The sequence below is a fragment of the Cyrtonyx montezumae genome, unplaced genomic scaffold, assembly GCF_038088225.1.
Source record: "Cyrtonyx montezumae isolate F1298 unplaced genomic scaffold, pur_monq_1.0 scaffold_33, whole genome shotgun sequence".
NCBI lineage: Eukaryota > Metazoa > Chordata > Aves > Galliformes > Odontophoridae > Cyrtonyx > Cyrtonyx montezumae.
Window position 1 is genome coordinate 2,730,410 of NW_027072038.1, and position 20,024 is coordinate 2,750,433.

Genomic DNA, 20,024 nt, shown 5'->3' on the forward strand with positions numbered 1-20,024 from the left:
GGTGATCCCATTGAGAAATGATGGTGATCCCATTGAGAAATGATGGTGGTCCCACTGAGAATTGGTGGTGGTGGAGAACTGGGAACCTGTTATGGGATTTGGGGGTGCTGGGAGGGGTCAGGGCTCCGTCCCCCTCCCTGGAGGACTTCCCAGTGCAGGAGTAATGGGATGGAGAGTTTCTCCCTCTCTCCCCCGACCCCTCAGGGCTGGATGAACCTGCGGGGTGGGGGTGACAGCCACCCCACTCTGCTCGTGCTTTCACCCCCGGAAAAGCCCCAAAGGGACACACACCCACGCAGGGACGCGGCCAAACGGACCCACAGCGGAAATGATCATCGTGTCTGAGCCCCCACTGTTTCCATGGGGTGGGTGTCCCCGGGGTCCCCACCTCAGCCCCGCGTCCCATCCGCCGTCTGTTTGTCCCGGTGCCGATTCCCACCCCCACTTTTCCATCCCGTTCCGTCCTCGCCCACGAGAACCGCGGCGTTCACGTCCCGGCCCTTCCCCCCCCTCCCCCCCGTGGGATCGGACGCATTCGGGGTGGGGGAGAAGGGGGAGCACGTAATGCATCTATGGGTACAGATACAGAAAACCGAGAGGAGCACCGGGCGTGCCTCACCGCCGTCTGAATTTATTTGTATTTATTCCCCCCCCCCCCGATGCAGACACGTTGGGGGTGGGGGGCACTGCCACGGGATGGGAAAGGGGGAAATCGCTTTCTCCGCTCTTTGGGGTGGGGGAATGGGGGCACTGAGGTTTACGGCACCGCTTTTGGGGGCAGTCCGCGCTCACACGGCCGAGGATGGAGGATGGAAACCCGCGGGGGGGGGAGGGGAGGGGGGGGGAGGAGGGAAAAGGCGCAAATGGTGTCATTAGGGACTGCTAATGCTCTCATAAAAGGGCATTAATAAATGCGGCAGCGCTGCGGCGTCCATTAGCCCGGCTCGTGGTTGGGGGGATGCGGTGAGGGCACTTCGCACCGACCCCGCAATTCCCTCCTACGGCTCAGGACGGCCCCCCCCCATCCCCCACCCCCCCAACCCCCCCCCCCGACCCCAGGCGTGCTCCCTTCCCTTTCCGAGAGCTGTTTACCGCCTCGTAACAAAAAAGGCAGCGCTCACAGTGCGGGTCCCGACTCTCCCTCCCGCCCTCTTCCCGTTCTCTGCCCCTTAAAAAGAGCTTTATCCCTTTGACTCTCCCATCCCCGGGGGCGAACGGGAACGCGCTGCGCGTTGGGGTGAGCAGCACCCACAGTGTGAGCGGGTGGGGGGGGGGGGGGAAGGGCGGAGCGCGGCCGCTCCCCAGGAGCCCACGGCGAAGCCACGAATAGCAGAGCGATGCCACGCGGAGCAGCGCGGCCCGACCCACAGACACGTCCACCTCGGGAGGGGCAGTGGGGTGGGAGAGATCGGGGCGGGGTTGGGGTGGGGGGGGGAGGGGGGTTGGGTGCGGCCCCGGTGCAGATGGGAAGGACGGGGGGGGGGGGGGACAGATGGGTGGGGTGGGGGGGTAGGTGCTGGTGCACATCTGGACGGAGAGGGATGGGGGGATGGGAGGGCACATCTGGATGGAGCGGGACCGTGTGTCGGGACACATCTGGATGGAGCGGGATTATAGGTGGAAGGAAACATCTGGATGGAGCGGGACTGGGAGGGTTAGGACACACCTGGGTGCAGTAGGACTGCAGCTGTCGGGGCACATCTGGAAGGACAGGGATTATGGGCGTCAGGGCACATCTGGATGGAGGGGGATGGGCCGTGTCACACATCCGCGCACGGAGAGCGGACACAGAATCCCCTGCAGACCCCCGGGGGCCTCTCCTCCGCCCCTCCCCTCCCCCCCAAATAGGTCCCAAGCACCCCGAGCTGCCCCACATCTCCCCACTGGTGGGGTCCTTTAGGTTTCATCTGCTGGGACGTGGATGCCAGCGGGGTCTCAGTGACTCAGTTCAGGTCCATCCCCTCCCCCCCTCCACAGCAGGGTGAAGCTCTGAGCCCCCCCCACCCCCCCCAAACCCCAGCCGTGCTCCCCGCGTGCTCTTCTGCCTCCGCTTCGGGGTTTGGTTGTGGGGTTGGGGTTTTTTTCTCCCTCTCTTTGGGGTAATAACTCCCAGGGCAGGTCGGGACGGAGCAGCAGAGCGTGTGTGGGCAGGACTGGAATAACGGGTGAAGTCAGGGGAGGGTTTGTGAGCGCTGGAAGCGGTGGTTGGAGGTGGGGGTCGGAGGGGGGGGGCGGGGGTGGGGATCAACGGGGCCGGAGTGCAGCGGTGTCCCCATAACCCAATCCCCACGGCGTAGGGCATCGCCCCCAGCCCAAATATCGGGGATGTTCCGTGGGAGAAGTCGTCTCCATGATGGATTTTGCAAGAAAAGCGCTCGAAATAGCATTGCCACCCCACCCCCCCCCCAATAAAAAAGGGATAAAATCAATAGGGTGGAACTGCGCGAGGATCCGTCCTGCTGTGCATCACCTCCCCAATCCGTGTTGTTTCAGGGCACGGAGCTGAGGACGGGGGAGCTCAGAGGGCGCGTGCTGACGGGTGAGTGAGGGGGGGGAGCACGGGGTTGGGACAGAGGGGGGGTCTGTGGGGTGAGGCGGAGCCCCACGGACACGAGGCACGGTGGTGCTTCTATGGGGTCGCTTTCTTTTCTAGAGGTAAACGCGGCCCCTGGAAGAGCTCCAAAAGGGTGTGAAAAATAAATGAATTAGTTAAAAAGGGAGAGGTGTTGGGGTGGGTGGGGCAAGGGGGGGAGAGGGGGATAAAGCAGTCGGAAAGGTAAAGTGAAGAGAAAAGCGGGTGAACCCTAACCCCCCCTGCGATGTCACACAAAGAGTTCGGGTTCGTGTGAGGCCGAGAGGCCCCAAAAGCATCCAACCAGACCCCATGAGCACCCAACCCCAAAAGCATCCAACCAGACCCCATGAGCACCCAACCCCATGAGCACCCAACCCCAAAAGCATCCAACCAGACCCCATGAGCACCCAACCCCATGAGCACCCAACCCCAAAAGCATCCAACCAGACCCCATGAGCACCCAACCCCAAAAGCATCCAACCAGACCCCATGAGCACCCAACCCCAAAAGCATCCAACCAGATCCCATGAGCACCCAACCCCAAGAGCATCCATCCCAACCCCATGAGCATCCAACCCCACGAGCACCCCATTAGCATCCAACCCAACCCCATGAACATCCAACCCTAAGAGCATTCAACCTGACCCCACAAACACTCAACCCCTTCCCATGAGCATCCAACCCCAGAAGTACCCGTTCCAACCCCACAAGCATCCATCCCAACCCCACAAGCATCCATCCCAACCCCAAGAGTATTCAACCCGACCCCAAAAGCATCCATCCCAACCCCACAAGCATCCATCAAAACCCCACGAGGATCCAACCCCATGAGCACCCAACCTGACCCCACAAGCACCCAACCCGGCCATCCCGGTGGGGTACCGCTCACCGCCCATCTCTCTTTGCCCCCACAGAGTACTCCCGCCCCACACCGCCGCCCCACAGCGGGTACCACCGCTACCAAGTGCGCCTGTACGAGCAACCCGAGGGGCAGCGCATCATCCTGGACCCCGAGGAGCGCGTGTCCATGGGTAAGGATCAGCGGGATGGGGACGCCCTCGTTTGGCGCAGCGGGATGAGCTCGGGGTGCCGGGGTCGGGATGTCCCCGGGTAGCGGGATGGGGACGAGGAGAGGCGGTTCGGGTGGCTTCGAAATAGGGCTGAGACCTCAGAGGCCCCAAGCGAACAACAGCGGGAGTTTCGTCAGAGCCGGGCGGGCAGATCGGGATCGGAGATGGAGATGTGGCAACGGGATTGCTCCACGGGAGCTGACACGGGGACACGCGGCCCCGGGTGCTGCGCGGTGGGGGGGTGCGCTCGGGGTCAAGATCCCGTGCCAGCAAGCGGGTCGTTCTGCCCCACGGTTTGCTTTCCCGGCTCGTTAGCTCGGTGTCCTAATGAGAGCAGGTCGGGATTTAACCTTTAGGATGCGGCGTTGCCTGGGCCGACCCAGATCCTAAAAGAGCCGAACCCGGACGGGCCGTGCAGGACCCGAAACGATCCCCTCCGTCTGCTCCGATCCTTCCATCGCAGCTGCTGTCACCCACTGTCAGTGACAGTGCCCCCCCCCACGGGTGGACAGATGCCCACCCCCCCCTCGCCCCCGCCCCCCCCCCACCCGGTGCCGTCCATCTGCCCTCGGTCGCTCCGTCCCCGAATCCGCTTAATGAAAAGGGCAACCCCCACCCCCCCCACGAAGAGCATCATCGCCCCCCGCCCCATCCCCACCATCCCCACTCCGAGGGGCCCTCGGGGGGGTGGGGGGCGGTGGGATCCGTGGTCTCGGGTGGAGCGGTGGGGCCGAAACTTCCAGAAGAGGGCACTGCGCCCTGGGCTGACCTCCTCGAGAAGCGGAGAGCAACGGAGAAACGGAGAAGGGGGGGGGGGTGGGGGGGAGGGGTCCTACGGTGCTCCTCCGCTCCTCTGGGGGCTCTGAGGGAGGGGGGGGGGAGGGGCTGTGACGGACGGGTGTCTCGGTACCGGCTGGGGGGGGGGTGGGGAGGCCGTGGCAGCGACCCCCCATCACTGCCCCTTCGGGAGAGCGTTTTTGCCGGGGATGCTCTGAAACAAAATTGTTTCTTTGCGTGGGGGGGGGGATAGATCACCCCCTCCCCCCCCAGACCCCACCGTGCCCCCCCCCACCCTCCTCCGTGACCCCACTCAATCGGCTCAGCCCTTTCCCAGCCTCACTTTCCCCCTTTGGATTCTGCTTTTTGTGACAGCTCCATACCCCCCCCTTCCCCCCACCCCCCCAGCCCCTCATAACCCCCCCACCACCCAGCAGTGGGGTGACCCAGCCGTGCTGTACCCACCCCCCCCCAGCGGTCAGGAGATAACAGTTCTGTGGGCAGCGAGATATCAGAGCCGCTCATCAGCATTACACCCGAACCAAACCCCCCCCAAACCCCCCCCCACCCCATAGAGGAATTCAGCATCCAACCGGGCCGGTGTGGGGCGGGGGGGGGGGGCAGGAAAACCCACCGGGACTGCAGCCCCACTGCCGATTTGGGGTACTTTTATTCCCCGTTTCCCACGGGGACCCCTTGCACATCCCACGGGGGACAGAGACCCTTCGGTTGCCCACTGCCGAGGGGGGGGAGGGGAAACGGGATGTGGGGGGGGGAGGGGGGCTGCGGTTATGGGTCCGGATTCACATGGGGGAATGATTCACCTGGATCCGCTCAGCCTGAAATTCGGGTCGGACCGGTGAGGGGGAGAGCACGAGCTGGGGAGCAGCGGGGCGATGCCAAAAGCCCGACAGAGGGATCGGGGTTGGGAGGCGAAGGAGGAGGAGGAGGAGGAGGAGGAGGATGGTGATGATGATGGTGGTGGTGGTGGTGAGCACGTGGCCCCGGCCGAGGTCCCCCGGTGTCGGTTCGGGCCGCTTTTCCCACCCTCATCCCATCTTCACCCCATCCCACGCCCTCTGATGGGGCATTATTCATCTGATGTAGGACGGCCTCGAAGCGCTGTGGGGTGGGGGTCTGGCGTAGGGCAGCGGGGTACGGTTGGGGTGACGGAAAGCGGCCCCATAGGTCCTCCCACCCCCCGGCTGTGGCTTTGGGGTGGGGTTGGCAGAGCCGTGCTCGCTCCCTCTGCCTCAGTTTCCCCTCTGCGCGCTCCTCCTCCGATGATATAATCCCGCAGGAAATCAGTTTGAAAGCGGACCCAAGTGTGGATGAAACGCTTCATTGTTTGGGGTGGTGACCCCACAACCTCCCCTCCTGACCCCACTGACTCACGGGGCCGCGGGGACCCATAGGCACAAAGGTCCCTTCGTGGACACCCCGAGCCCGCAGGATGGGGGGGAGGGGCATGCCGTGTGGGGTGCCCCGCGGTTTGGGGTGCCCCCACAATGCTGGGTTTAGGGATGGGGGGCGTGGGGCGTGGGGCCGGGAGCCACCTTGGGGTGGGGGGGTTTCCTTTAGGACGGGGTGAGCTCAGGTGGGAAAGTAGGTCAGGAAAAACCCTCACCCCACGGAGGAGCTCGGCCTCGTCCCTACACCGCTTTCATCCGCACCTCCCGGGACGATCCATAAACATTAATTAGTGTTTATGCGTCTCCCCCCCCCCCCCCGGGGAAGGGGGGGAGCAGCCGTGTGTCGCTCTCGGCCCCATCCCGCGGGACCCCCCCACCGCCCTCCGCTTGGGATTTGTGGGGGCTTTCATCCCACGGATGAAAGGCACCCGCGGATTTGGGGACGGCAGAATCGCCTCTGGGAGCCCCCAGAGACCCCAACCCTATGCTCAGTGGGGTGAAGGGGGGAGGGGGGTTGGGGGGGGAGGGGGGGAGATTCAGCCCCCGAAGGGAGAAGCTCCCATTGTTTTTTTATCGTTTCTAAGGGAGATCTTTCGGGGTTGGGGGCACAGCAGCTTCCCCCCATCCGCGTCCTTCTGCTGCTCCGGGGGGGGGGGGGGCACAGAGCTTCTGGGGGGGAGGAGCGGGGGGAGGGGCGCGAGGGAGGGAGGGTTTCAGGTCATCAGTGGGGGCTGCTCCCCCACGGTGACACCACAGCTGTGTCCCTTTGGTTTCCCATTGATGTCCCTATGGGTTCTCTTTGGTGTCCCGTTGGTGTCCCGTTGGTGTCCCGTTGGGGGTCCCGTTGGTGTCCCGTTGGTGTCCCATTGGATGACCCTTCGGGTGTCCCCTTTGGTGTCCCTTTCATGACCCTTTGGTGTCCCTTCGGGTGTCCTCTTTGATGTTCCTTTGGTGTCCCTATGGGTGTCCCTTTGGTGTCCCTTTGGGTTTTCCTTTGCTGTCCCATTGGGTGTCCCTTTGTTTTCCCTTTGGGTGTCCCATTGGGTGCCCCTTTCTGTCCCATTGGGTGCCCCTTTCCTTCCCATTGGGTGCCCCTTTCCTTCCTTTCCCCTTTGGGTGTCCCATTGGGTGCCCCTTCCTTTCCCATTGGGTGTCCCATTGGGTGCCCCCTTCCTTTCCCATTGGGTGCCCCTTCCTTTCCCCTTTGGGTGTCCCATTGGGTGCCCCTTCCTTTCCCCTTTGGGTGTCCCATTGGGTGCCCCATTCTTTCCCCTTTGGGTGTCCCATTGGGTGCCCCTTCCTTTCCCCTTTGGATGTCCCATTGGGTGTCCCTTTGGGTGTCTCTTTGGGTGTCCCATTGGGTGCCCCTTCCTTTCCCCTTTGGGTGTCCCATTGGGTGCCCCATTCTTTCCCCTTTGGGTGTCCCATTGGGTGCCCCTTCCTTTCCCATTGGGTGCCCCTTCCTTTCCCCTTTGGGTGTCCCATTGGGTGCCCCATTCTTTCCCCTTTGGGTGTCCCATTGGGTGTCCCTTTGGGTGTCTCTTTGGGTGTCCCATTGGGTGCCCCTTCCTTTCCCCTTTGGATGTCCCATTGGGTGCCCCCTTCCTTTCCCATTGGGTGCCCCTTCCTTTCCCCTTTGGGTGTCCCATTGGGTGCCCCATTCTTTCCCCTTTGGGTGTCCCATTGGGTGTCCCTTTGGGTGTCTCTTTGGGTGTCCCATTGGGTGCCCCTTCCTTTCCCCGTGCCGACCCTTTGGGACCCCGCACCCCGCTCTCTCCCGCAGGCTCGTGGTCGGTGCGGAGCTTCACGGAGCGTTTCCATCTCGGTTCCCCCGCGGCCTCGACGCAGTTCCTCACCAAACACCACAGCGATTAGCACGGCCCCGGCCCCACAGCCTCCTCCGTACCCCAAAACCCCTCAACGCCGCCGTGGGGCTCCCGCCGCGCCCCGAATCGCGCCCCGCTCTGCGGCTTCACCTCGAGCTGAATCAAAGCGACGGACGTCCGTCGGGTCCTGGAAGGTCACACTCATCCCACGCGGGGCTGTGGGCTTCGGGAGCCGGTGGCACGGGGAGGCGGCGCGGTTCCGTCCCCCGCTCTTCTCTGGGAAAACGAAACCGAAATTAAAGGCGTAAATCAGAGCTCTGCCCGCCGGCCGCTCGGCCAGACCTCCCCTGTAATTAGCTCTTTAATTAGGCTTTCATCCCGGGAGTCGGGATTTCTCCTGGCAGCAATGCCCGCGCCGATTCCCCGTGCCCCCGTGGAGCGGCGCGGAAGTGCTCGGGGCAAAACCGGCGTGGGAGCGCGAGCACGAGTGGGGAAACTGAGGCACGAGGAGGGGAAGTGCTCGCGGCGCTTTGAAGGGCGCAGCTCCCGGTGCTGCACCTCAGCCCGAACCCAAACGCGACGGAGCAGCAGAGAGAGCACATTCACATCGCACTGTGCCCACTGCTCCGGGCAGCGATGCGGGACTGCGGGACGGGGTGTGGGAGGGGAGGGCATGCGGGAATGGGATGTGGGGATGGGATGGGATGGGATGGGATGGGATGGGATGGGATGGGATGGGATGGGATGGGATGGGATGGGATGAGATGGGATGGGATGGGATGTGGGGATGGGATGGGATGGGATGGGATGGGATGGGATGGGATGGGATGGGATGTGGGGATGGGATGTGGGGATGGGATGGGATGTGGGGATGGGATGGGATGGGATGGGATGGGATGGGATGGGATGGGATGGGATGTGGGGATGGGATGGGATGGGATGTGGGGATGGGATGTGGGGATGGGATGTGGGGATGGGATGGGATGTGGGGATGGGATGGGATGGGATGGGATGGGATGGGATGGGATGGGATGGGATGTGGGGATGGGATGGGATGGGATGGGATGGGATGTGGGGATGGGATGTGGGGATGGGATGTGGGGATGGGATGGGATGGGATGGGATGTGGGGATGGGATGGGATGGGATGGGATGGGATGTGGGGGTGGGATGTGGGGATGGGATGGGATGGGATGGGATGGGATGTGGGGATGGGATGGGATGGGATGTGGGGATGGGATGTGGGAATGGGATATGGGAATGGGATGTGGGGATGGGATGGGATGTGGGAATGGGATATGGAAATGGGATGTGGGATATGGGAATGGGATGTGGGATGTGGGATGTGGGATATGGGAATGGGATGTGGGGATGGGATATGGGGATGGGATGGGATGGGATGGGATGTGGGGATGGGATGGGATGGGATGGGATGGGATGGGATGGGATGGGATGGGATGGGATGGGATGAGATGGGATGGGATGGGATGGGATGTGGGGATGGGATGGGATGTGGGGATGGGATGGGATGGGATGGGATGTGGGGATGGGATGTGGGGATGGGATGTGGGGATGGGATGGGATGTGGGGATGGGATGGGATGGGATGGGATGGGATGTGGGGATGGGATGGGATGGGATGGGATGGGATGTGGGGATGGGATGTGGGGATGGGATGTGGGGATGGGATGGGATGGGATGGGATGTGGGGATGGGATGGGATGGGATGGGATGGGATGTGGGGGTGGGATGTGGGGATGGGATGGGATGGGATGGGATGGGATGGGATGTGGGGATGGGATGGGATGGGATGTGGGGATGGGATGTGGGAATGGGATATGGGAATGGGATGTGGGGATGGGATGGGATGTGGGAATGGGATATGGAAATGGGATGTGGGATATGGGAATGGGATGTGGGATGTGGGATGTGGGATATGGGAATGGGATGTGGGGATGGGATATGGGGATGGGATGGGATGGGATGGGATGTGGGGGTGGGATGTGGGGATGGGATGGGATGGGATGGGATGTGGGGATGGGATGTGGGGATGGGATGTGGGGATGGGATGGGATGTGGGGATGGGATGGGATGGGATGGGATGGGATGTGGGGATGGGATGGGATGGGATGGGATGGGATGTGGGGATGGGATGTGGGGATGGGATGTGGGGATGGGATGGGATGGGATGGGATGTGGGGATGGGATGGGATGGGATGGGATGGGATGTGGGGGTGGGATGTGGGGATGGGATGGGATGGGATGGGATGGGATGGGATGGGATGTGGGGATGGGATGGGATGGGATGTGGGGATGGGATGTGGGAATGGGATATGGGAATGGGATGTGGGGATGGGATGGGATGTGGGAATGGGATATGGAAATGGGATGTGGGATATGGAATGGGATGTGGGATGTGGGATGTGGGATATGGGAATGGGATATGGGAATGGGATGTGGGGATGGGATGGGATGGGATGTGGGAATGGGATGTGGGAATGGGAATGGGAATGGGATGTGGGGTGGGATGGGATGTGGGAATGGGATATGGAATGGGATGTGGATATGGGAATGGGATGTGGGATGTGCGATGTGGGATATGGGAATGGGATGTGGGATCATGGGAATGGGATGGGATGGGATATGGGATATGGGAATGGGATGTGGGATATGGGAATGGGATATGGGATATGGGATATGGGAATGGGGATGTGGGATATGGGAATGAGATATGGGATTTAGGATGTGGAATATGGGATATGGGATCTGGGATCTGGGATGGGATGGGGTAGGGAAGAGATGGGGATGGGATGGGATGGGATGGGATGGGATGGATGGGATGGGATGGGATGGGATGGGATGGGATGGGATGGGAATGGGATTGGGATGGGAGGGGAGGGAGGGGAGGGGAGGGAAGGGAGGGGAGGGGAGGGGATGAGGGAGAGGAGGAGCATGGGGATGAGAAAGGGATGCAAAGGGGATGGAAACAAGGATGGGGTCGGGATGGAACGGGACGAGAATGAAATGCAGCGGGGATCAGAACGAGGACGGGGACGTGGAGGGGGCAGAGGAAGGACTGAGGGCGATGGGAGAGAGCAGCCCACGCGGGGGGAGGGGCGGGGGGGGGGGCACGGCGGCCTCCACAGGGCCGTGACCGCAAACTTCGGGGCGCTCCCGAGGGTGGAAAATACGCTCGGCGATTTGTTCTCTCCCTTCTGGGTCAAAGGGGCACAGAAAAGGGAACGGGGCGCGCTCATCCCGCCGGGGTCCCCGACCCCCCCCCTCCCTCCGTTCGCTTTCACCGTCGGTGCGAGAGAGGAGAAAAGAGAAAACAAAAAGAAAGAGAGAGAGGGAGCTGAGCCCCCCCCCCCCCACACACACACACACCCCCCACCCCCCCCCACCCCGCCCTCCTAAACGTAGAAAGTTTTGCTTCTAAATCAGCTCGCGATGGAAAGGAAACACGTCACATCCCCCGGGGAAGTGGCGGCCGCAAAAACCCGAAGCCGAGAGCGGCAATGGAAAGGGCCGAAATAACTCCGCGCTGTTGTTGTCCCCGACAGCGCCTTTTTTTCTCCCCCCCCCCTCCCCCCCCCCTCTCCCCTCCCCCCCCCCTCTGTCCGCCCCGTGTCGTTTTTAGCATCCAGGGGAAGTTCTGTTTGTGTTTGTCAGCCCCGCTTTTCCACTCTGTTGCGCTTTTTTTTTCCCCTATAAAAGGATGGGGAGTGGGGTGGGGGTGGGGGGGGGTTAGAAGAGGTGTCGGGGCCGCGAGTGGGGGGGGGGGAGATCCCACGAGGACCCCTTTGGGCGGCGGGACCCACGGAGGAGGCGGCGGTTGTGGGTTTGGGGTCACGGCCCCGTCCTGGTGCAAAATGTGGGCACGTGGGGTCGGGGTTGGGGTCGGGGTTGGGGTCGGGGGGGGGACCTCACGGATTGTGATGATGAGAGGCAACCGAGGGAGGGCACAACCCTATCAAGCCGCCAATTAATTAACGCTATCTGATCTCCCTCGTGGCCCCATCTGCGGCTCTCAGGCGCTCCTCAAACCCCCCCCCCCCCTCCCCCAAACCCCAAAGGGATATAGGTCGGGACGATCGCTCCCCGTCGTGCTGGGGGTCCGATGGAACCCCGCCCCCCACCCCATGGACCCCCATGTGGGGCTGACGCGGCCCTATGGGGTCGGATTGGGTCATGGGAAAGGAGGATCCGTGCGGAACGCCGGGCTCCTGGAGCTATAGGGGAAGGTGTGTGGGGCCGCAGACCCGTCCCACCATTAGGATCTTAATAATTAGTAATAATGAGTAATAATCAGGGCCTCAAAACACAGTGCACGTCCCCGGAGGAGATCTGTGGGGCTGCCCGGACCATTGAGCCTGGAACCCCAAACCCACTGATCCTGGAACCCCCCCACAACATCCTACAGTGCCCCATAGATCCACCCCACATCTCATGCGGAGAAGCTGAGCCCAACGGAGCACCACAGGGGGGGGAGGGGGATGAGGTTCCTCACCTTGTGAGGTCCCGAGACCCCCATCATGGGAGACCCCATAGGTTGGGTGGGATTTGGGTTGGGATTCCAGTGGGACCCCATAGGTTGGGTGGGATTTGGGGATCAGAGCTGCCCCAAAGCCAACCCAACCACCCCTCCCTCCCTGTGTAGGGCCGCTCCCCCCAAATGTTGGTGTGGGGTCGTCCCCTTAGGATGGAGATGTCCCTATGGGGTCGAGTTGCCCCCATGGGGTGGGCTCAGCCTTTCAGATTCACTCCAACCCCACAGTGAGGGTTTGGGGTCACCCCCAGAGGGTTCGGGGGGGGAATGGGGGGTGGGGGTTGGGAATCCAGGGAGGGAGGGAGCTTATAGGGGAAATGGGATCATGGGGGGAGGGTGGGGATGGGAGGGGGATTCAGGCGCTCGTGGGGGGGGATCCGGGCCCACGTGGGGGGAATAGGACCCCTTGGGGGGGGGCAGGGGCAGGAGATGGGGACACATTGGGGTGAATTGGGAATGCATGGTTGGGGGGGGGGGGGCGGAGGTGGGCCCCTATAGTGGGGCAGAAGGGGACGCGTAATGAGGGGGAATGGAGCACCCACGCGGGGTGGGTGGGAGTGGGTGGGGGTGGGGGTGGGGGTGGAGGGGGGGAGCTCCCGGCTCCGAGCGTGGGAACGCGCTGCGGGGATGCTCTGAAGGGGGGGGGGCGGAGAAGGGGGGGGCGGGTAAAAGGAATAGCCCTCCGTGGGAGCATCCCCCCACCCCACGGGGTTGCGTCTCCCGTCCCACCCACCCCGCGGGGCTGCAGCGCTGCCCGGGGCTCCGTTCCCCAGGAGTGGGGGGGGGGAAGGGGGCGGGGGGGGGGATCCCGCTCCGCCCCTTCCAGCGCCGCTCCGAGGGGGGGGGGGCCGGAACCGACGGCCCAAAGAAGGCAGTGGGGCGGGGGCCGGATCCGGCCCCTTGTATGGCGCTTCCCCCTCCGCCCCCGTTCACCCCCCCCCCCACCGCTTCCCCCCCCCCGCAGCCCGCCGCCGCTTCGCTCCCCCCGCGCAGCGCTGAGCCGTGGGAGGGGCGGGGGGGGCTGAGGGGGTGGAAGGGGGGGGTGAGGGGTGCAAAGGTGGGGGGGAGGGGAAAGGGTGTCCCGCAAAAAGGGGGGGGGGGGGGGCGTAAAGGCTGGGGGGAGGGGGGGTGAAAAGGGTGGGGGGTTTTGTGGGGGGGCGGAAAGGTGGGGGGGGGTTCTACCGATATCGGGGGCGGTGCGGAGGTTGGCGGTGCACGACTGGGGGGGGGGCTGCAGAGGGGGGGTTGGGGGAGAGGAATATTGGGGGTTCGACAGATAATGGGTGAGGGGGGGTTACAAAGGGCGGGGGGGGCTGCGGGGGGGGGGGGTTATAGAGATGTTGGGGGGGTCCATACAGAGGGTGTGGGGGGGCTCTGTGGGGATTGGGCCGGAGAAAGAAGGGGGTCCACAGGAGGGGGGGGGGAGGTCCCACAGGAGAAAGGCAATACATGAGGGGGGGCGGGGAGGTGGGGGGTTGGGGGTTCCACTGACTTTAGGGGGGAGGTTGGATGGGGGGGGGCGGGGGGGGGGCGTGTCCCGTGGGTGAAATCCCAGCGCTGAGCAGAGGCCGTCGTTCAACAGAACGGACACCCCCAACCCCCCCGCGACCCACTGCCCCCCACTCCTGGGTTGCACCCCCACCCCCGCCCCCCCCCCCCGCGGCGCAGCCGGCCCTGCAGGAATTGGGAAAGCGCGGCTCTTGCGACAGCGCATTTTCCGCCCGTGTGCCACAATAACTCGGAGGGTTTTTGCAGATAAGCATCAGTTGGCCGCGAGGAGCACTGAAACTCCTAATTGCCCGACGCCTGGGAAGTGCCAAGCTTTATGGATCTTTTTTGGGGGGGGGGATCGAGTGGGACCTGCTTTGCTTGCAGGTGTACGCGGCTCGGCCCCATGGGGCGGCTTTTAGGGTCGACCCCCCCCCCCCCTCCGCCCCGTTTTCCTCGAGCACTGAGCGTAGCTGCCCCCCCCCCCCCACGTAGGATGGCAGCACCAAACTGGGGGGGGGGGGGGCTGGGGTTGGAGCAGCAGCACTGCACCGGGGGTCTGCTGGCATGGCCCCAGTTGCAGGATGCACAGCTCCCAGTTGCACCAGTGCAGAGTGCTGGTTGCACGGCACCAGTGCCCGGTTCTGGGTTCCAGTTGCACGGCACCAGTGCCCCGGTTCTGGGTTCCAGTTGCATGGCACCAGTGCCCGGTTCTGGGTTCCAGTTGCACGACACCAGTGCCCGGTTCTGGGGTTCCAGTTGCACGGCACCCGTTCCCAGTTCTGGGTTCCAGTTACATGTCACCCGTTCCCAGTTCTGGGATCCAGTTGCACGGCACCAGTGCCCGGTTCTGGGTTCCAGTTACATGGCACCAGTGCCCGGTTCTGGGTTCCAGTTGCACGGCACCCGTTCCCAGTTCTGGGTTCCAGTTGCACGGCACCAGTGCCCGGTTCTGGGTTCCAGTTGCACGGCACCCGTTCCCAGTTCTGGGATCCAGTTGCACGGCACCAGTGCCCGGTTCTGGGTTCCAGTTGCACGGCACCCGTGCCCGTTCCGGCTGCCAGGTACCAGCGGCACAGCACCAGTTCCCAGTTCCAGGTACCAGTTCCTCAGCACCAGCTCCCAGTCCTGGGTACCATTTCCATGGCACCAAAGCCCGGTTCTGGCTGCTGGGTACCGGCAGCACAGCACCGGTTCCCAGTTCCGGGTTCCAGGCCCACAGCAGCAGTGCCGGCTCCGGGTACCGGGTACCGGGTACCGGGTACCGGCCCTACATCACCAGTTCCCAGCTCCAGGGACCAGTTGCGCAGCACCAATGCCAGGTCGGGCCACGCCGTGCCTTGGCCCGGTCCCCGCCGCCCTATACCCGGTGCCGTTCCCGGTTCCCGGTGCCGTTCCCGGTTCCCGGTGCCGTTCCCGGTTCGGTCGGCTCGGGCCCCGCTCCCCTCCGTCTCCGTCCGCTTCCTGCTTTCTAACGTTCCATTGTGCGGAGCTTCCATTGTGACGCGCGGCGCCCGGCGCGGCTTTGTCTGTCCATATATGGGCAGCTACGTCACGGAGCGCTCCCTCCGCCCGCATAAATGGGCCGCGGAGGTCCCCGGCGGAGCAGTCGGGAACCCGGAGCGGAGCGGGAGCGGCGGCGGAGCGATCGGGAGGGGTTAAATCCTCCGAACCCCCCCCCCGCCCCCTCTCCCTTTCCCCTCCCCCCCCCCCCCCTTTTCCCCCCCCCCCCTTCTCCGCTCCGCTCCGCTACGGCACAGCTGCCGCGCGCAGCCCCCACCCCCTCGAGGAAAACACCGCCGCCGCCGCGTGGGGGGGGGGACCCACGCGAGCCCTCCTCCCCCCCCCCCAAAACGCTCGCCGCCCCCCCACTGTATTTATTTCTTTCTCTCCTCCCTCCCCCCATCTTTATTTTTTTATATCCCCCTATTTTTTTTCCTCCCCCCCCCCCCCCCCCTCCTCTCTCTCTCTCTCCGTTTTATTTTTTCGCCTTCTCCCTCCGCGCGGTTTCCCCGGCGCGGATCCGCCGCTCCCGATGTGGATCTGCGGGGATCGGAGCTGATCCGGCCTCTCCCTCCAGTGCTATGACCGGGAAACTGCTGGAGAAGCTGCCGGGGACCATGAGCACTTTGCTGAACACCAACTGCCCGACAGCCTTTACCCGGAGGAGATCCCCAACTCTTTGAATCTCTTCTCCGGCGGAGGAGGAGGAGGAGGAGGAGGAGGAGGAGGAGGAGGAGGAGGAGGAGGAGGCGATCCGGTGCCTCACTACAACCAGATGGCTGCAGGTGACGGGGGTTCGGGATAAGGAGGGGGGGATCTGGGGGGGGGGGTATGGGGGGGCGAGGGGATAGGGGACGGCGTGTGCGCTCCGGGGGAAGGGAAGAGCCGGGGATGGGGAGCGGCCCCCCCCCGCCCCCACGCGTGACCGCCCACCCACCCGCTTCGCTTCGCTGTGTCTCCTCCGCGCTGCGGGAGCGCTGCGCTCAGCCCGAACCTCCGCCGCAGGTACCGGCACCCCCAACCCGCCCCCCCCCCCCCACCCCGCCCCACCACCGCGGGCGGACACGCGTGGCCGTGGGCTCCCACCCTCTTTATGGCGGCGGCGGTGCGGGGGGTTTAAAGACACGCCGCCCACCCCCCGCCCCCCCCAACCCCCCATCGCCCGCACCTCCGAGCAGAGATCCGCGTGGGCGCCGCGGACACTCGCGGCCGTGGGCTCCCACCCACCCGGCGGCGTTGGAGGGGGGTGGGGGGGGCCCGCGGGTGCTTCTCCCGGAGCTCGGGACTGCGAGTTGGAGCGGATGTGGGGCGGGGGGGCACAAAGCCGCTCCCGTTTCTCATCTCCTGAGCTCGGAGGTGGGGGGGGGGCGGTGGGGGGGGGGGGGGCTGTGGGGAGCGCGTTGAGCTCCGACGCTCGCGGGTCGGGGACGGGAAAGAGGAGTCGGGCACGCGGAGCTCCGCCGCCCCCCCCGCACGAAGCCCACCTGTACCGCGGGCCCCCCCACACCCCCCCACCCCACCGCTATGGGGCCGCGGGGGCGGCAGCGCCGCTCCGCGTATGGGGACCGGCACCGCGCACGGCCGCGAGCGGAGCCCCACGGAGGCGGACGAAGGGGACATCGGAGTGGGGGGAGGGGGCGGGGGGGATAGAGCGGGGGACCGTAGGGCGATGGGGGAGGGGGGGGGAGGTTGGGGGGGCCCCGCACAGCCCCGTCCCCCCCGCCCGGCTCACCGCTCCCCGCTTCCCCGCAGCAGACAATGTGATGGACATTGGCATCGGGAACGAGAAAGCCAACCAGGAACTGTCGTCCTATTCGGGGACGTTCCAGCCCTCGTCGGGCAACAAAACCGTCACCTACCTGGGGAAGTTCGCCTTCGATTCGCCCTCCAATTGGTGCCAGGATAACATCATCAGCCTGATGAGCGCGGGCATCCTCGGGGTGCCGCCGGCCGCGGGGACGCTCGGCGGGACGCAGAGCTCGGGGGGGGGCATGGGGGCACCGCCGCAGGGCGACGTGGACCAGATGTACCCCGCGCTGCCGCCCTACTCCTCGTGCAGCGACCTCTACCCGGAGCCCGTCTCCTTCCACGACCCCCCAGGGGCAACGCCGGCCTCGCCTATTCCCCGCAGGATTACCAGGCGGCCAAACCCGGCCTGGACAGCAACCTGTTCCCCATGATCCCGGACTATAACCTCTACCACCACCCCAACGACATGGGAGCCATCCCCGGAGCACAAACCCTTCCAGAGCTTGGACCCCATCCGCGTCAACCCGCCCCCCATCACCCCGCTGGAGACCATCAAGGCCTTCAAGGACAAACAGATCCACCCGGGCTTCGGGGGGCTCCCGCAACCCCCCCTGACCCTCAAACCCATCCGGCCCCCGCAAATACCCCCAACCGACCCAGCAAAACCCCGCTGCACGAGCGGGCCCCACGCCTGCCCGGCCGAGGGCTGCGACCGTCGCTTCTCGCGCTCCGACGAGCTCACCCGGCACCTCCGCATCCACACGGGTCACAAACCCTTCCAGTGCCGCATCTGCATGCGCAGCTTCAGCCGCAGCGACCACCTCACCACCCACATCCGCACCCACACCGGCGAGAAACCCTTCGCCTGCGAGTTCTGCGGCCGCAAGTTCGCCCGCTCCGACGAACGCAAGCGGCACGCCAAGATCCACCTCAAGCAGAAGGAGAAGAAGGCCGACAAAGGCTCGGCCCCCCCCCCCCGCCGCACCCCCGCCCCCCCCCCTCCGTCGCCACCTCCTCGCCCCCCGTCGCCCTCGCCCCCCCCGCCGTCACCACGTGCGCCTGAGGGGTGGATGGGGGACGGAGCGGGGCGACCCCACGGGGATGGGAACGGAGGAAGGACGAGAGCATCCCGCGCCCCCCCCATTACGCATCCCCCCCCCTCCACCACCGCCACCCTCCAGGTGTGGGTCACGGCTGTGAGGTCGCAGCCCCGAGATGGGGGTCGGGGGTCCGCGTCCCGCTGCGCTCATCCCGGTACCCACAGCTCTGAGCTGGGGGTCTTGGGCTCCGCACCCCACTGCGCTCATCCCCGGTACCCACAGCTCTGAGCTGGGGGTCTTGGGGTCCGCACCCCGCTGTGCCCGACCCGGTACCGGGCTTGAGGACGTGGGCATCCCAGCGTGGGGCGATCCCGGTCCGTGGGGAGTGGAGGTCGGGCGGTGCGTGCGTGGTGTGAGCGGGTGAGGCTGCGGGCGTCGCGGTGTGGGGCGGGTGCGGGTCCCGGAGCCCGGGATTGGGATGTGCGGGTCCCGGAGCCGGAGTTCGGGGTGTGCAGGTCCTGGTGTGCAGGATTGGGATGTGCGGGTCCCGGTGTGCGGGTCCCGGAGCCGGGACTGGAATGTCCGGGTCCCGGTGTGCGGGGTCCCGGAGCCGGGGTTTGGGGTGTCCGGGTCCCGGTGTGCGGGTCCCGGAGCCGGGTTTGGGGTGTCTGGGTCCCGGTGTGCGGGTCCCGGTGCTGGGGAATGGGATGTGTGGGTCCCGGAGCCGGAGGATGAGATGCGGGCGTCGGGGGGGAGGGGGGTGGGGGCAGAGGGGGCTTTGGGGAACGCGGGCATCGCTGTGTGCGGATCCCGGTGCCGGGGGTCGGGATACGGCCCGGGCGGTACCGGAGCCGGACCGGATTCACTCCGGTAATTGGGATGGAGCGCCCATCCCACCCCCACAGCAGCGGGAGCCGCGCAGCCCCCGACCCCAAACTCTGCCCCTGCACCCCTCCCCCCACCCCCCACCCCACCCCCCGGCCCCTCCCCGGTGCCCATCCCCCACCCGGGACCGCTCGGTTGGGTCCCCGGTTCCCCCCGGAGCCGTCCCGGTACCGTTCCCCCTTTATTGATTTCCTCCGTCGGAAGGAGAAAATTCTTTACAGAACGCAGCAAAAAAAAAAAAAGAAAAGAAAAAAAAAAAAAGAAAAGAAAAGAAAAACCGACCAAAAAAAAAAGAAAAAAGCAGTATTTTGCTGAATACTTTTTATAAATGTGAGATATTTTTATTTTCTTTTATTTGGTCACTTTACGCCGCATCCCAACTCCGCCGGAGAAGGATCCGCCGCCGTTTTCCGCTCCGCGTCGGTGCTCCTCTTCCTCTGAGCGCGCATGGCAATGCATGGCCGCCCCCACCCCCCCACGACCCCTCCGAGCAGGAACACTCATTAACGCCCCGTTAATGACCACGGGGCTCTGCCGCCGAAAGGTCGCGTTCGATGTCTGCATGTGAGCATTGGTGTTACACGCGCACGGAGGGGAGAAGTGCGCCCGTGGAACCTATGGGACGTACACGGACCCGCGTGGAAAAAGGGGGAGAGGAGAGAAGAAAAAAGGGGGGATGACGATGTGGAGGGGTTTTTGTATCAGCGTTGGGGATTTGGAGAGAAAAAGAGCGAAAATTGGGGGAAAAAAAAAAAAAAAGGAGGGAAAAAAAAAGAAAAAAAAAAGGAGAAAAAAATCCGTCCGCTCCCGATGGAATTTATTGCGTGGGTGTTTTATTTGGGGTTAATGGGGATTATTATGGGGTTAAAGGTGGGGAGGGATGGGGGAAGGGGGAGAATGGGGAAAGAATAGGGGGAAATGGGGAAGGGTGGGGAACGTGGGGAAAGATGGGGGAAAAGTTGGGGAAAATGGGAAAAAATGGGGAAAAAATAGGGAGAAATGGAGAAAAAATGGGGAAATATGGGGGAAAGGGGGGGAAGGGGGGGGTGGGGAAAAAGGGAGAAATGGGAAAGAATGGGGAAAATTGGAATGGGGAAATGGGGGAAAGAATGAGAAAAAAATGGGGAAAATGGGGAAAATGGAAAAAGAATG

At 64.3% G+C, this 20,024-nt stretch overlaps 2 protein-coding genes across 5 annotated transcripts in view; both read left to right on the forward strand.

Annotated features, from left to right (window-relative positions):
• Nucleotides 1–7,745, forward strand: part of PEBP4 (phosphatidylethanolamine binding protein 4) — a 54,773-nt gene extending 47,028 nt beyond the window's left edge. For all 4 annotated transcript variants that reach the window (XM_065745078.1, XM_065745080.1, XM_065745079.1 and 1 more), the window contains exons 5-7: nucleotides 2,494–2,539; nucleotides 3,490–3,606; nucleotides 7,618–7,745. In XM_065745078.1, the coding sequence (XP_065601150.1) occupies nucleotides 2,494–2,539; nucleotides 3,490–3,606; nucleotides 7,618–7,709 (255 nt within the window). In that variant the 3' untranslated portion in view covers nucleotides 7,710–7,745. The remainder of the gene's footprint in view (nucleotides 1–2,493; nucleotides 2,540–3,489; nucleotides 3,607–7,617) is intronic.
• Nucleotides 7,746–15,677: 7,932 nt separating this feature from the next.
• EGR3 (early growth response 3) lies at nucleotides 15,678–18,064 on the forward strand. Its single transcript, XM_065745104.1, is given in 8 exon segments — nucleotides 15,678–15,833; nucleotides 15,836–15,983; nucleotides 16,954–17,291; nucleotides 17,294–17,425; nucleotides 17,427–17,591; nucleotides 17,594–17,629; nucleotides 17,631–17,946; nucleotides 17,949–18,064. Coding segments are annotated over 8 exon segments (1,251 nt in total). The 5' UTR covers nucleotides 15,678–15,779; the 3' UTR covers nucleotides 18,011–18,064.
• Nucleotides 18,065–20,024: the final 1,960 nt, after the last annotated feature.